A 14214-nucleotide genomic window follows, 5' to 3' on the forward strand; every position below is an offset into this window, starting at 1 on the left:
GGTGTCTCAGTGAAATAACATATAACAATAGGCCAACAAACCAAGTCATGAGATGTGCAACAGATTACAGATCGTATTATATTTTTCCATAGAGCAAGTATGTATAAGAAAGAATTTTTATGTGGTTCTAATCTTAAATTTGGTAAAAATGTCGTAACTTTGCATACTGCCATATATGTCATATGAAGAAAATCTGTTTTATTAGAAATGATAGATCATGTGGTTTTTGACAATAAATATTTATAAAGCAACATAAACTGAGAATTTCAATGAATAATGTTAAGACACTTTTCTTCAATGACTTTTACCATATTTCTGGCAGATGGAAGATCTTCCTCTTTTTTTTTTTTTTTTTTTTTTACACTACATTAAAAAAAAATATTACCATACATGCAAAAATAACACAATATGAGTGGAAGTGTATGACTTTTCTTCTGAAATTGGCCCTCAGGGGGCTCACTTTTGTGAGTATGGGTGTGGCAATCCTGAGGTACCCTAGCCCTTCAGGGGATCATCTTCTTGGTGAGACGGGTGTCACGATCCTGGAGCCCCAGTGATCTATTCTCTTTTCCGTCTCCTCTCCTCTTGGCTGGTACTTTTTCCCTTCCCTTCTCCCTTGTGGTTTCTCTCTACGGAGTTTGGGGCTCGTCACGAGAGACTGGAACAGACCTTGTCTCTAGTTCTCGAGTGGCGAGAAAACTGCCCACGTGTTTGCCGTGCGTGGAGACCCGTGTCGCTGGAAAGGAGGGTCCTGGTAGTTGAGGGGCGAGGTACTGTCCCCAACACACTACTTTGGCCTCTGCTTCAGCTAAACGGGAGGCACCTTAGTTGTCCTCACGGGTGTCAATCGGCTGGTCACTAGTCCTTGTGTCAGTGGCTTGGGGTCAAGCTCTCGGGAGTACTTGCTTTTGGGAAAGCCGACTGTGGGGCTTCAGTTTGCGTATAGGTCCGGCTAGCCCTAACACAGGAATCTGTGTTCCCTTGTTGGGCTCCGTGGTGGGCGGGGCCGTCGGACCCGAATCTTTATTCTTTCACTATGGCTTCTCATATCTACTTAATAAAAGATTTCGAGGTAACTCCTGTCACTCAAGTCACTCCTGTAACTCAACCTAGTTCTGAAACTTCTACTGCTAAACCAGTCACTCAACATAGTTCTGAAACTTCTACTGCTAAACCAGTCACTCAACCTAGTTCTGAAACATCTACTGCTAAACCAGTCACTCAACCTAGTTCTGAAACGTCTACTGCTAAACCAGTCACTCAACCTAGTTCTGAAAAGTCTACTGCAAAAAAATTACGTACAGATTCAAATAAAAAAAATCATAACAATAGTCCCCGTTTCCTAGTCATCTCTAGTCCTTCTGGCGAAATGCATAAGATGTCTCCTTTCGTAATAAACAAATATATCCTATCTTGTATTGGTGAGCCGAGAAATATAAAGCGTCTCCGCTCCGGAGACTTGCTTATTGATACAAACTCAGCCACCCAGTCTGCTTCTTTACTTCAGATAACTAAACTTGGGCAAGCGAATGTCACTGTAACACCACATAAGTCACTGAACTATTGTCGGGGTGTAATCTCAGAATTCGACCTTCTGTATGTTTCTGAAGAAGAGATCGCTTCTGAGCTATACGAACAAAATGTCTGCGGTGTAAGGCGGATCAAGATGCGTTAGGAAGGTAAATTGATAGACACGAAACACGTGATCCTTACCTTCAACACATCTGATCTGCCTAAGAATATTAAGGCCGGATATCTAAATATTCCTGTAAGACCTTATATTCCAAACCCTATGCGATGTTTCCAATGCCAGCGTTTCGGCCATTCTAAGACGTCTTGTTGTGGCAACCTCACATGCGTCCGATGCTCACAGATTGGCCACGATTCTGAAAATTGTACCGCTGCGCCTCTTTGTATAAATTGCAAGGGTGAGCACCCAGCATTTTCACGCCTCTGCCCAAAATGGAAATTGGAAAAAGAAGTGCAGACTGCAAAGGTTACGAGGAACATCTCATATGCCGAAGCCAGAAGATTAGTCCAGAGCACACAGCTTCGACCAAATACATCATATGCCAGTGCTGTTAAATCATCTCGTACAGTTGCCACCCAAACATCAATAGGCACACAGACCCTACCAAATAAAACCCAACCGTCTACATCCAATAAGAAGAAAGAAAATGCGACACATATAGTACAAAAGAAAGAAACAGTTATTCAAAGTAAGCCCAAAATTGCCACACAAAAAACATCAAATAAAAATAGAAGTCGCAGCAATAGCTCTCTTGATGAGATGATTTCTGAATCTGCGGATTCAGACTTTATGGAAGTGGAAGAGGGTCTGGAAGTTCCCAGGCATTTACTTCCACGAAAAACAAAAGAACAGCACAGGAAAAACAAAAACCATTCATAATGGCCACCCTCATGTCATGGAACTGTCGCGGTTTCCACCGAAATTTGCTCGACATCAAAGCCATAATTAATGCTTATCATCCTGTATGCTTCGCAATACAGGAAACAAATCTAAAACCAGAACAACTGGCAAAACTTCGAAGGTTTTCTTTCGTCAGGAAAGATAACATTGCAGGTGAGCGTGCCAGTGGAGGTGTAGGTCTCCTCACCTCACTGGATTATCCCTCAAATGTGCTTTCTTTGACAACATCCCTCCAAGTTGTCGCTATTCAAACAAATTTTGATATTGTTGTTACAGTCGTTTCTCTGTATTTGCCTCCAAATGAGCATATTGATCAGCAAGATTTAAATGGTCTTTTAGAGCAGCTGCCTGAGCCTTTCATCATAATAGGAGATTTTAACGGCCATAGTCCACTCTGGGGTAGTAAAGATGCCGAGGAAGACAAATTGATCAGATGATCGAAGATCATAGCCTTTGTCTCCTAAATAATGGGCAGGATACGTACTTCCATGAGTCTTCAAGGACATTCCACGCTCTCGACCTTGCCATCTGTTCACCATCTCTGTTGCCATTTTGCACTTTTAGTGTCGGAAATGACCTGTACAACAGCGATCATTATCCCATTTTTGTATCTCTTGCACGAAGAGGAGCAAACCCCATGTCGAGACTCCCTCGGTTTATACTGGACAGGGCAGACTGGGAACTCTTCTCTTCCTCTGCAGAGCTCACAGAGCAAATGGTAGAAGATGTGCATATCGATGACGCTGTGGAAGCTGTTATTAATACTATTATTCAGGCAGCTATGCTTTCGATTCCTAGAACATCAGGAAAAATACTAAAATGTTCGAAACCGTGGTGGAATCGCGACTGTCATGAAGCACTGAAAAAACAGAAAAAAGCATGGGGTATTTTTCGTAGATATCCTACTTTGCGAAACCTCATAGCTTTTAAAAGAGCCAAAGCAAATGCACGAAAAGTAAGAAGGCAGAGCCAGAGGGATTCCTGGATTTCATATGTGTCCTCAATAACATCTTCTACACCTAGTAAGCAGGTTTGGGAAAGAGTTCGAAAAGCATGCAGAATGTATAAAGACCACTCACTTTCCTTTTTGGAAAAAGATGGCCGAATGATTAGCTCCATAGAAGAAATTGCGAATACTATTGGTGAGACATTTGCTGCCGTTTCTTCCAGCAGAAACTATTCACCTGCATTTCTCTCTATGAAGCAGCACTCTGAAATAAATCCCATCGCATTCAACTCTTCCAAATCTGAGCCTTACAATAGAGCATTTACTATGGTGGAATTAAAGAGAGCTTTATTGCAGACACATAGGTCTTCTCCGGGTCTTGATGGCGTGAATTACGAAATGCTAAAGCATCTGTCCTATAAGTCACTGAATGCCCTTCTCACTCTTTACAATAGGGTGTGGAAGGAGCGTACCTTTCCCAGTGCATGGAGGAGAGCTGTTGTCATTCCTATTGCTAAGCCAGGGAAAGATCCAAGGAATCCCTCCAACTATCGGCCAATTGCCCTTACGAGTTGCCTCTGCAAACTGTTTGAAAAGATGGTAAACAGCCGCCTAGTCTAATTCTTGGAAAAAAATAATATCATATCACCTTATCAAAGTGGTTTTCGAAAAGGGAGAACAACCGTAGATAACATGCTCCTCTTAGAGACATCCATTCGAAAAGCTTTTGTAAGAAAAAATCACCTTCTCTCAATTTTCTTCGATATAGAGAAAGCTTATGATAAGGCATGGAGATACGGTATACTTCGCGATCTTCACAAGAGTGGCTTGCGCGGCAACCTACCAATTTTCATTCAGAATTTCCTGAACGCTAGAACTTTTCAAGTAAGAATTGGCTCTGTTTTGTCAGATGTTTTTGAACAGGAAGAGGGTGTGCCTCAAGGCTGTGTGCTTAGTGTAACCCTGTTTAGTTTAAAAATAAACTCAGTACTAAAAGAACTTCCTTCCACCATCTTGGGATCTCTATATGTTGATGATCTGCAGATTAGCTGTCGAGGGGCAGACGTGAGATACGTAGAGAGGCAGTTGCAGATAGCTCTGAATAAGATCCAAGAATGGTCAAACAAACAGGGATTTACTTTTTCCAAACAAAAAACTGTGCGTGCACTTTTGTAGGAAGCGAGGTCTCCATCCTGAACCTGAGTTATATCTCAATGGTTCAATTATTCCAGTTGCGCCCGAAGTAAAATTTTTAGGAGTGACGTTCGACCAGAAATTGACTTTCCTTCCTCATGTTTTAAACCTGAGAAAGAAGTGTCTAAAAACACTAAATATTTTAAAAGTGTTGGCGAACACCTCCTGGGGTGCAGAGCGTTGCTCCATGCTTCGCATTTACAGAGCCCTGGTTCGCTCTAGACTGGACTATGCGCAGTTGTTTACGGATCCGCTCGGTCATCAGTTTTGTTAAAACCCGATCCTGTTCACCTTCAAGCTCTGCGGATATGTTCAGGAGCTTTCAGAACTTCTCCTGTCCAGAGCCTGTATGTTGACTCTAACGAACCATCACTTTATCTGAGGCTTGAGCAATTGTCCCTATTGCAATATTTTAATATTCTATCACAACCTGAACATCCCAATAAACTGTACTTACTTAATGATGTGTGTAACACTTTATTTGAAACACGTCCATCCTGTGTTCCTACCTTTCCTTTAAGAGTTCGCCCTATCATTGAGGAACTTTCCCTCTCTGATATGCGCCCCCAAGCAGTACAGAATTTTGAATTCCCACCTTGGGAAAATGCACGGATTCAGTTTCTTGATGTTTTCAAGCATCACGTCAAGGCAAGCACCAATGACATCATTTATAGACAACTCTTCGCTGAGCACAGGCACAAATATAGCAGTTATCTTCCAGTTTATACAGATGGATCCAAGTCAACAGATCATGTCGGGATGGCATTTGTAATTGAAGACCACATGGAGGGCAGACGCTTGCACCATGCCTCCTCTGTCTTAACATCTGAATTAACTGCAATATATTATTGTCTTTTGTACATCTAGGCTCTGCCACAAAAAGTTTATAGTTTATACAGACTCCTATAGTGCACTGAAATCTTTAGAAACTTTTTCTAACACTCAAAACCCAGTCATAGTGGATGTTCTCAAGATACATATAAACCTAACGAGTCATGGATATGAAATTCTGTACTGCTGGGTTCCCGGTCATGTGGGAATTAAAGGGAATGAGCTGGCAGATATCACAGCCAAATCTGCTGTTGAACTGTCCAATCGCCTCATCCCTTTTGGAGACATCTGTTGTGTTGTGAAAAAGAAGATACAAAAAAAATGGCAGCAGTTTTGGGATGTTCAGCGTCAAAACAAGTTAAGACATGTAAAGCCTAGAATTGAGCATTGGGATTTTGCTGGAAATCGTAAAGAAGAAGTTCTTTTGACTCGCCTCAGAATTGGTCACACAAGAGTGACACATGGCTACCTTTTAAAAGCAGAGAATGAGCCTGTTTGTTCAAATTGTAATGTTTGTCTATCTGTCCGTCATATTTTAATTGAGTGTCCATATTTTAATAATCTTCGTCAGAAGTATTTTAATAGCTGTGACTTACCTCTCGACTGTTTAATCGGAAGGGAGGTGAATTGTAATTTATTTTATTATTTAAAAGAGACTGGCTTTTATCACCTAATGTAATTTGTTTTGAAAATTGTGTCTTGAATTTTAAATGTGTGGTTTTAACTTGTTTTTATATGACTGCATCCTCTGGATTTGACACATTTGTCTACTTGTTTTTATTTATTGTATTTTAATTTCATCAATTTTACTCACCCCATCTCGCGTTTGGCGCACTATAATCAACTTTGGTTTTGCGCCATAATCTCTCACTCACTCACTTTCTTCTGAAATTGCATCATGCTTTTCATTATTAGCAGGAACAAGCAAGCAAGGCAAAATAATTCCCCTCCCCCCCAAAAAAAGAGAGGGGGCTACGTGCATTGATTTAAAGAAACATTTTGAACTAAAATATTTTTCACTAAAAATTTCAAAATGAACTTCTGTGTTAAGGTATTGATGTATTCATTCATAAAGTTCAGGATGTTTCATGTGAATTAATTTTTTTTCAGCCTCCTAGAGGTATTTTATTATATGGGCCTCCTGGTACTGGAAAAACTTTGATAGCAAGAGCTGTAGCTAATGAAACTGGAGCTTTCTTCTTTTTAATTAATGGTAAGATATTTTGCTAATAATTATATTTTGGTGTTTTTGATTTTATAGTCACTTTTTTTTTTTAGTCATTTGTGTCGAGGGAAGTTTAATTTAAATGATTTAACCCAAAAGTTTGATTTTTTAATACCTAATTAAAATTTTTTTAACATTAACTGAAAGATATAATTTTGGATGACTTTTAAATGTGATAGTTATCGGAAAATTGTGGATATACAAGGTAGGATTCAAAAGTTCCCGGACTGAGTCTATAATGTAAAAAATATTATGAATTGCAGAAATGCATCCTCCTTCGAAATAAGACTTGTGCAACAACACACTTTTTCCAGTGCCTGTAAAGTTCATCAAAGCATGTCTGGAATCCATTTTTGGCTATGTCCTTTTTAATTCAGCTTGCAATGTACATTTAACTTCATCTGAAGATTGAAATCGACAACCCTGCAAACATCTTGAGCAGGGTGCGAGATCAGGTGTGTAAGGAGGATGAGGCAAAACAGTTGTTTTTGTTTTCGCAAGAAAGTCATTGACGAGTAGGGATCGGTGAGCAGGAGCATTGTCATGCAACAGCACCCATGACTGCTGAGCCCACATTTTTGGTCTCTTCTTCCGGATTGACTGACGCAAACGACGCAGGATTTCGACGTAGAGTTCTTTGTCCACAATGCGTCCTTCAGGGATAAATTCCAGATGAACAATTCCCTGGATATCAAAAAATACCTCTAGCATGACCTTTTCTTTAGAGCATCTTGGCGTAATTTCTGCTTCTGTGGAGATTGTGGTGATTTCCACATTGCCGATGGTTTGGGGGTTTCTCTTGGTTTGTGGGTCGTACAAAAAACACCATTTCTCGTCTCCAGTAACAACTCTGCCAAGTAGCGAAAGATCTTTGTCAACAGCCGAGATCTCCCGCCATTTCCATTCGAATTTCCTTTTGGTCTACATTTAACATACAGGGAAAGATGTGTTGACACACCCTATGCATGTTAAGATCCTTTGTTAATCCTCCACTTACATGGTTTCTGATATCCCAACTGATTCTGATGTTAGACAAATTGTTTGCTGCCCGTTCACACATCCTGCCACAGACACTTTTTTTGATGTTCATTGGTGTGTGAATTCACGGAATAGCCACAGCACTCGTCGTCTTCGGCACTTTTCCTGCCTTCTCTGAAACAACAATGCCACTCAAAAGCTTGCATTGTCGATGTTTCACTAATGTACACATGGTTCAACATTTTGAAAGTCTCCATAGCACTCTCTCAAGCGAACACAAAATTTGATATTGATCTTCTGTTCAACTGATGCCATTTCTTTCCATTGCCAATTACTAAATGCCCCTGCTTGCAAAAAAACGTTGTCGCTGTGAGCTTTCGACCACATGATTTAGGACAAACTACTTTTAGAAAAGGGAGAGAGCATAGTAACACAAAAGTGTTCTCGTAGTCGCACTACTGCAAAAAAGTTTTACGTTATAGACTTGATCCGGGAACTTTTGAATCCTACAACATATAGTATCACAGTTGTAATTCTCATTTGGGTGTAATATTTAACACCTAATAAGCATATTTCAATTACTTTTTGGAAACTAAGGTAAAGTAAATCATAATACTAGCTAAAATTAGGAAATATTTTTAAAAATTTAGTTTTATTAGAATTCTTATACAGATCACAGAATAGGGAATGATATTATATTTTAGGCCTTTCAAGACTAAAAATGAAATCTACCTTGGGATGTATTGTCCTGCTAGTTTCGAAAGGTTCAAAGCAGGAGTACCTGTAATATTTTTACATGCTGCCAGCTGTTAACAAATCTTAAAAATTCGCATTTATTATCCTTAATCATCATCTTGTATGAAGATTCAAAGCTTTTATATTTAAGGCTTGAATAACTATTGTCCTTTTTAACTAGAATAATGATTTTCAGTCTGGCCAGTCACAGTATTACTTAAGCAGTAAAAAAATGGTTCTGATGCCATATATTACAATATTATGTACTTCATTACAGTATAATTGCAAATTGCATTCAGAGAGTTTTTTTATAATTATAATTAAATTTATGTAGTTTAAACATTACTTTATCCTATCCAGGCCCCGAGATAATGAGTAAATTGGCTGGTGAATCTGAGAGCAACCTGCGTAAAGCTTTTGAAGAAGCTGAGAAAAATGCTCCTTCAATTATTTTTATTGATGAACTGGATGCCATTGCCCCCAAGAGAGAGAAGGTAGAGTATTTCAGTTAAACTTTGAATTTTAAATAGTTTGGGGGAGATGTAATTGCTTAAAAAACTAGCGATAAATTATGTGATTGCTTGGAAATGTCAGTTTAGGTCATGAAATATATGTGTGATTTTTCTATAAGGTAAAAAAGTTATGCTATGGAAGAGAAAATACATTGCATAAAATTCTGCAATTTATTCCATGTGCAAGCTTGCGTGGTATAAGTGGTTATCACATTCATTTAGCTTTGAAAGATTTGTGCTTTGAATCCCAACAAAGTTAGATAATTTTTTGTTCCTTACAATAGATAATGTAATATACTCTACAGCTTTGTTAGTTTTACTATTATGACTATAATCTTTTGATGAAATAATTTTGCCTTTTGTGTATTGCACAATTAAATTTTATACACCATAAAAATAAGCAGCAACATAAGATCTGTATAAATTAAAATTGTGGAAAATTTAATCCAGAGGTTATTTACGCATATTTTATGCATATAATGTTTTTTGTAAGAATAAATGTATTTTAAAGGATTGAATTTTTTAAAATTTTCTTTTTTTTTCTTTATCATTTCCTCCTTTCAAAATAAAACTTAACTTGAAATACATTCAGTATAATTCCATTATTATTAAATGCAAGAATTGTAGAGTCATTAGGATATTTTGAAGCATGAGACGTGAAAAATGTGCAATGCCCTCGCAGGAACTTGAACCTGGGCCTCTTGAATATGCACTGAATATGCTAACTATTACACCACAAAGGCATGCTTAAAGGAGGGATAATATACCGTATAGAATGAAGTTAAATTAAGTATATTTAAGAACTTTATTTTAGTATTCCAGTTAATAGGATGAAAGTAAAAGGGCACATAATTATTTTAGTCAGTAACTGTATGGTGTTTCATTTGTAACTGCAGTTTAGACTTCTACTAGTGTAAGTTATTGAAACCAGAAGTAAATATACCGAATAGCTCTCAGAAAAGGAATCTAAGAACTTGCAATCCTGTATGTGTTCTTTTAATTTTTTTTTTCTTGTGATAAGCTCTTTCATTGCAGCCCCGTTTATTTTAGTCAGTAACTGTATGGTGTTTCATTTGTAACTGCAGTTTAGACTTCTACTAGTGTAAGTTCTTGAAACCAGAAGTAAATATACCGAATAGCTCTCAGAAAAGGAATCTAAGAACTTGCAATCCTGTATGTGTTCTTTTAATTTTTTTTTCTTGTGATAAGCTCTTTCATTGCAGCCCCGTTTCGGTGCTTTGCCAGTAATACAATTTCATTTTATGGTTTTTGGAATGAAGTCTGTCAGTATGGATAATATTATCTTAATCACAATTGTATTCTTCTGACAGTTTATTTTTCGACAGCTATATGTTTCTGTAATCCATGCTGAATTTTTTTTCTTTTTTCCTTTTTTTTAATTCATTATTTTGAGTTTCTTGGCAATTCAGTTCTGCAAAGTCCATCAAGTCATAATTCTAAATAACCTCCCTCTCTGACAAAGGGAAGCATTAGCAGAAAATTTTTTACTAGTGAAATTAAAGAAGATGAGAAAAAACATCACAGGTTTTGACTCTTCCAGAATAGGATTTATTACAAATGGGAAAAAGCACAAACTCAATGAAAAAGGGAAAGTGAACAGATTCTGTTGATAAACAGAAGGCAGACGTAGTTCCAAATGCTTTAATTTGATATAATGGAATGGTTTTTGTTGCCTTATCAAGAGGTACACTCCACATGTAATTCACCTGTTCTATTTGGTGTCATGTCTTTTCCTGCCGTAATGAGGCAGTATAGCAGGATTTTGGGTTCTGTATTTCAACAGAAAACACAATGGGAAATCTAAGGAAAAAGTACTGAATTGATGTTTATTCTTGCCATTTATTCTCAATGATGTCATAAAATGAAATAAGCAGGTTACTACATTTGGTGATTTGCTATTTAATTTCATGTTGGTATCCTATTAACTAGAAAAGACCTTTTATTAATTAAAATTTTTGCTAATTTAGAAGTCTCTCTGCCAAAATCTCACTTGTAATTTTAGATTTCCAGCTTTAGCTCATTTAAAGGAATTTCCCATTCTCTTTTCTTGGCTATTTTATTAGCTGTAAACAAAATTTTATGAATGGTTACCTCAAAAAGATGTAAATTATTAAACTTTTGTGAGAAAAGCAAAGAAATCATTTGCTAGAAATTCACCAATTTCACTAATTCACTAATTTGTTTCATTAATAATGTACCTGAAATTGTGGAACCCCACCATTCCTATAACTTTCAGAAGAAATTTTCTAATTTTTTTTTATTTGATTTGAATTGCATTGTAGAGACATGGTTATTTTTTTAAATAAAACAGGTGTGATGAAAAATGAGCAACGCCTTCGCCGGGAATCGAAACACGGACCTCTGGAATACGCGCCCAGTGTGCTGAATCTTTACACCACGAAGGCATGCTAAGAAGGCGAGAAAAAAACTTTATATACTCCCCCTTTTAAAGGGTGACTTGTATTTTGCCAAATTCTGAGTGTGGAGAGTCGTCATCCACCACTCTTATAGTTCGGGTGCCATTGTAGAGACATTAGGTAATTTTTGGAAGCAAGAGAGATGCAAAATAAGCAAAGCCCATTGGGAATCGAACTATAAACCTCTGGAATACACACCCAGCGTGCAGACCACTACACCATGAAGACACAGTAAGAAGGCAGGAGAAATGCCTTATAGCATTGATGTATTATAGACATTTTGCAGAAATTTATTTGAAAATTCAACCAATGTTAAGTCACTGAATTTTGTTTTATATCAATATATGGTACATTAATAAGCATATGGACACAATGGTATGGTCATTAATTATTTTATTTTTATCATGTTTGAAAGTACTGTGATAAATTAAAGCTTTTTATCCATACTTGGTATTTTCTCAGTATAAAAGTATAAGAAAATTAGATGATGAAATTAGCCAAAGAATTTAAAATTTAGAATATGTAATTAGTCATATTTTATATCAGATTCATACTGTAAATTGTTGAATAACCTGATTTGTGCATTATAAAATGAATTAAGTCAGTTTGGAGCTCTTTTGAAACGGTGCCATTGTGAAATTTTTCATACTTTAGAGTTGGTAGGTATAATGTAGAAATGAAACATTTTTTTTTTTTTTTTTTACCTTTGTCATGTTAATATCTCACCTTTCAGTTTTGGAGATTTTGAGTATCTTAGTGCTGAAATTTTATAAAAATGAATATTATGAAATGCAATTTCTGAATTATTTTTTAGCAGAAGCAGGAAAGTTAATATTTTAAGTGTTCCTCTTTTTAGTTGTTTTTGAAATATTCAGATATATAAATTTTCTCTGTAAACTTTATTGATTTTTTTTTTTCAAATATCCTCTAATTTTTACCCTTAAGAAGTTGGCAAGCATGTTTAATTTTCATTTTCTTGTACAGAACAAAATTAATTTTTTGAAAATGTTAAGTTTTTAATCAAATTAGATGCACACAGCACACACATAAAGCAATTAACATTGATAAAATCTAATTTTTATAGATACCTGATTTCAAAAATTCTTTTTATAACTGAATATTATATTTTAACAAGGTGGCAAATTTAAAGTTTTTAAGTAAGGTAAAAATATATATAAATGTAAAATAAATAAAAATATATACAAATCTAAAATAAATAAAAATATATATAATTGATATAAGTTTGGGAAAAAATTTATTTGCATGAAAGATTTGTTGTAGTAACTAATGCAGGTCTTGCTTTATTTTAAAAAGTTAAAATTGAATGTGCAGATTATGTAGTAATTTAGTTACCCTTCAGTTGTCAGTAACCTCAAGTTGCTCTGTGATGAAAACAATGCGCGTCATCTGACCTCTTGAAGTGTTTTATACTCAGGGTTTTCCTGAGTGTGTATATCTTACTTGAGTTTGAAAGATGAAATTATTTTCTGAGAGCATATAAATTATTGAACATGCAAATTATATACTGATGTTATGTTCCCAGAGTTACTAACCTAAAATGTAACTAACTGTTTACTTTGTGCTGATCTCTTTTTGAGTTTTGTGATCTTGCTTTTGATTCTGGAAGACAATTTTTTTCCCTGAGGGTGTACAATAATAAAAGTGCTGTAATTTAATGAAATTAAAGAAACAGGCTTTGATGGGGGGGGGGACTCATATGCAATTAATGGCTGGATATCCTACCCACTAATACAATGAGAGCAGACATAGAGAAATGCAATTTCATTGCCAAATATGTTAATACAAATACTAGTTGTGCATTTTTACACGAGTCATAGAAAATGATTTCAGTTGACCTTTCACACATATTGGTTCAAGTTGCATGTAATTCCGTTTTTCTAATCCAAGTAATTTGACCTTAAAAACTATTAGTTTGGTATTCTAAAAAGTGTCCCAATTCCATACTTGAAGTGACATCCAGTATGCTCTTGCATGTTCTTTCAGTGTATTGGAAGAATATATTGAATATTTCAATATATTGAAAGCTTGCTGTGACAGGAATTTACACATATTTTGCATGCTTATTATTTTAAATGTTATGAGAGTTTTTTATTATTATCATTCCATAGTTGCCAATTCTCCCACTTTCCCATCACATTATGTGGTACATCACCAGATCTCGAATTTTTTTCTTAAGTGATTTTTAAAATCTAGGAAAATGCTTCTCAGCAATAAAATTTATGGATATTTTTGGTCGATTTGGATTTTTTTTTTTTTTTTTTTTTTTTTTTTTTTTTTTTTTTTTTGAAATGGCATTGCCGTGCAGTGTGAAAACCTCCTGATTTTTCATATTTTAAAGGTTAGCAGTTATGCCATTCTGTTTTGCATTGTGTGAGTTATAATAAATAAGTGCAATGAATATCTAATACCTTTTAAGCATTTTCTAATAGTATCTATAAATTATATTCAGAAGGAATCTAATGTTTCATTCTTGCAAAGGTTTAACTGAAATGATAACTTGGAATGTAAGTTATCCTCTTGAAGGGGGTGGGATTGGCCTTAACAGCTGCATTTAAATGAAGTGAATAAATCTGTATTATAAAAATATCTAAGATATCCTATTCTATGAACTAACTGTTTTAGACTCATGGAGAAGTCGAGAGACGTATTGTATCCCAGCTGCTGACATTGATGGACGGCCTGAAGCAAAGATCTCATGTAATAGTGATGGCTGCCACCAACAGACCAAACAGTATTGATGCCGCTTTGAGACGTTTTGGTGAGTTCTTATTTTATCTAATATCTTTTCTTCTTACCTGTCAATACTTCTGAATTTATAAAATCCATTAAGATAACTATGGTAAATTTTCATTGATTTGGAAATAGGGTGATTAAAAATTTTGTCTTGAGTTTAACAAAAGCTT

At 35.9% G+C, this 14214-nt stretch overlaps 1 protein-coding gene and 1 pseudogene across 1 annotated transcript in view; both read left to right on the forward strand.

Moving 5' to 3' along the window:
* TER94 (Transitional endoplasmic reticulum ATPase TER94) overlaps positions 1-14214 on the forward strand; it is a 95012-nt gene that overhangs the window by 43466 nt on the left and 37332 nt on the right. The window contains exons 7-9 of the mRNA XM_085826600.1: positions 6513-6615; positions 8701-8834; positions 13934-14069. Coding sequence (XP_085682726.1) covers positions 6513-6615; positions 8701-8834; positions 13934-14069 — 373 coding nt within the window. The remainder of the gene's footprint in view (positions 1-6512; positions 6616-8700; positions 8835-13933; positions 14070-14214) is intronic.
* LOC118193772 (small nucleolar RNA SNORD10) lies at positions 12670-12785 on the forward strand (annotated as a pseudogene).

The sequence above is a fragment of the Stegodyphus dumicola genome, chromosome 11 (genome assembly GCF_044657685.1).
Source record: "Stegodyphus dumicola isolate Sdum_Otavi_A_Nest chromosome 11, ASM4465768v1".
NCBI classification, from domain to species: Eukaryota; Metazoa; Arthropoda; class Arachnida; order Araneae; family Eresidae; genus Stegodyphus; species Stegodyphus dumicola.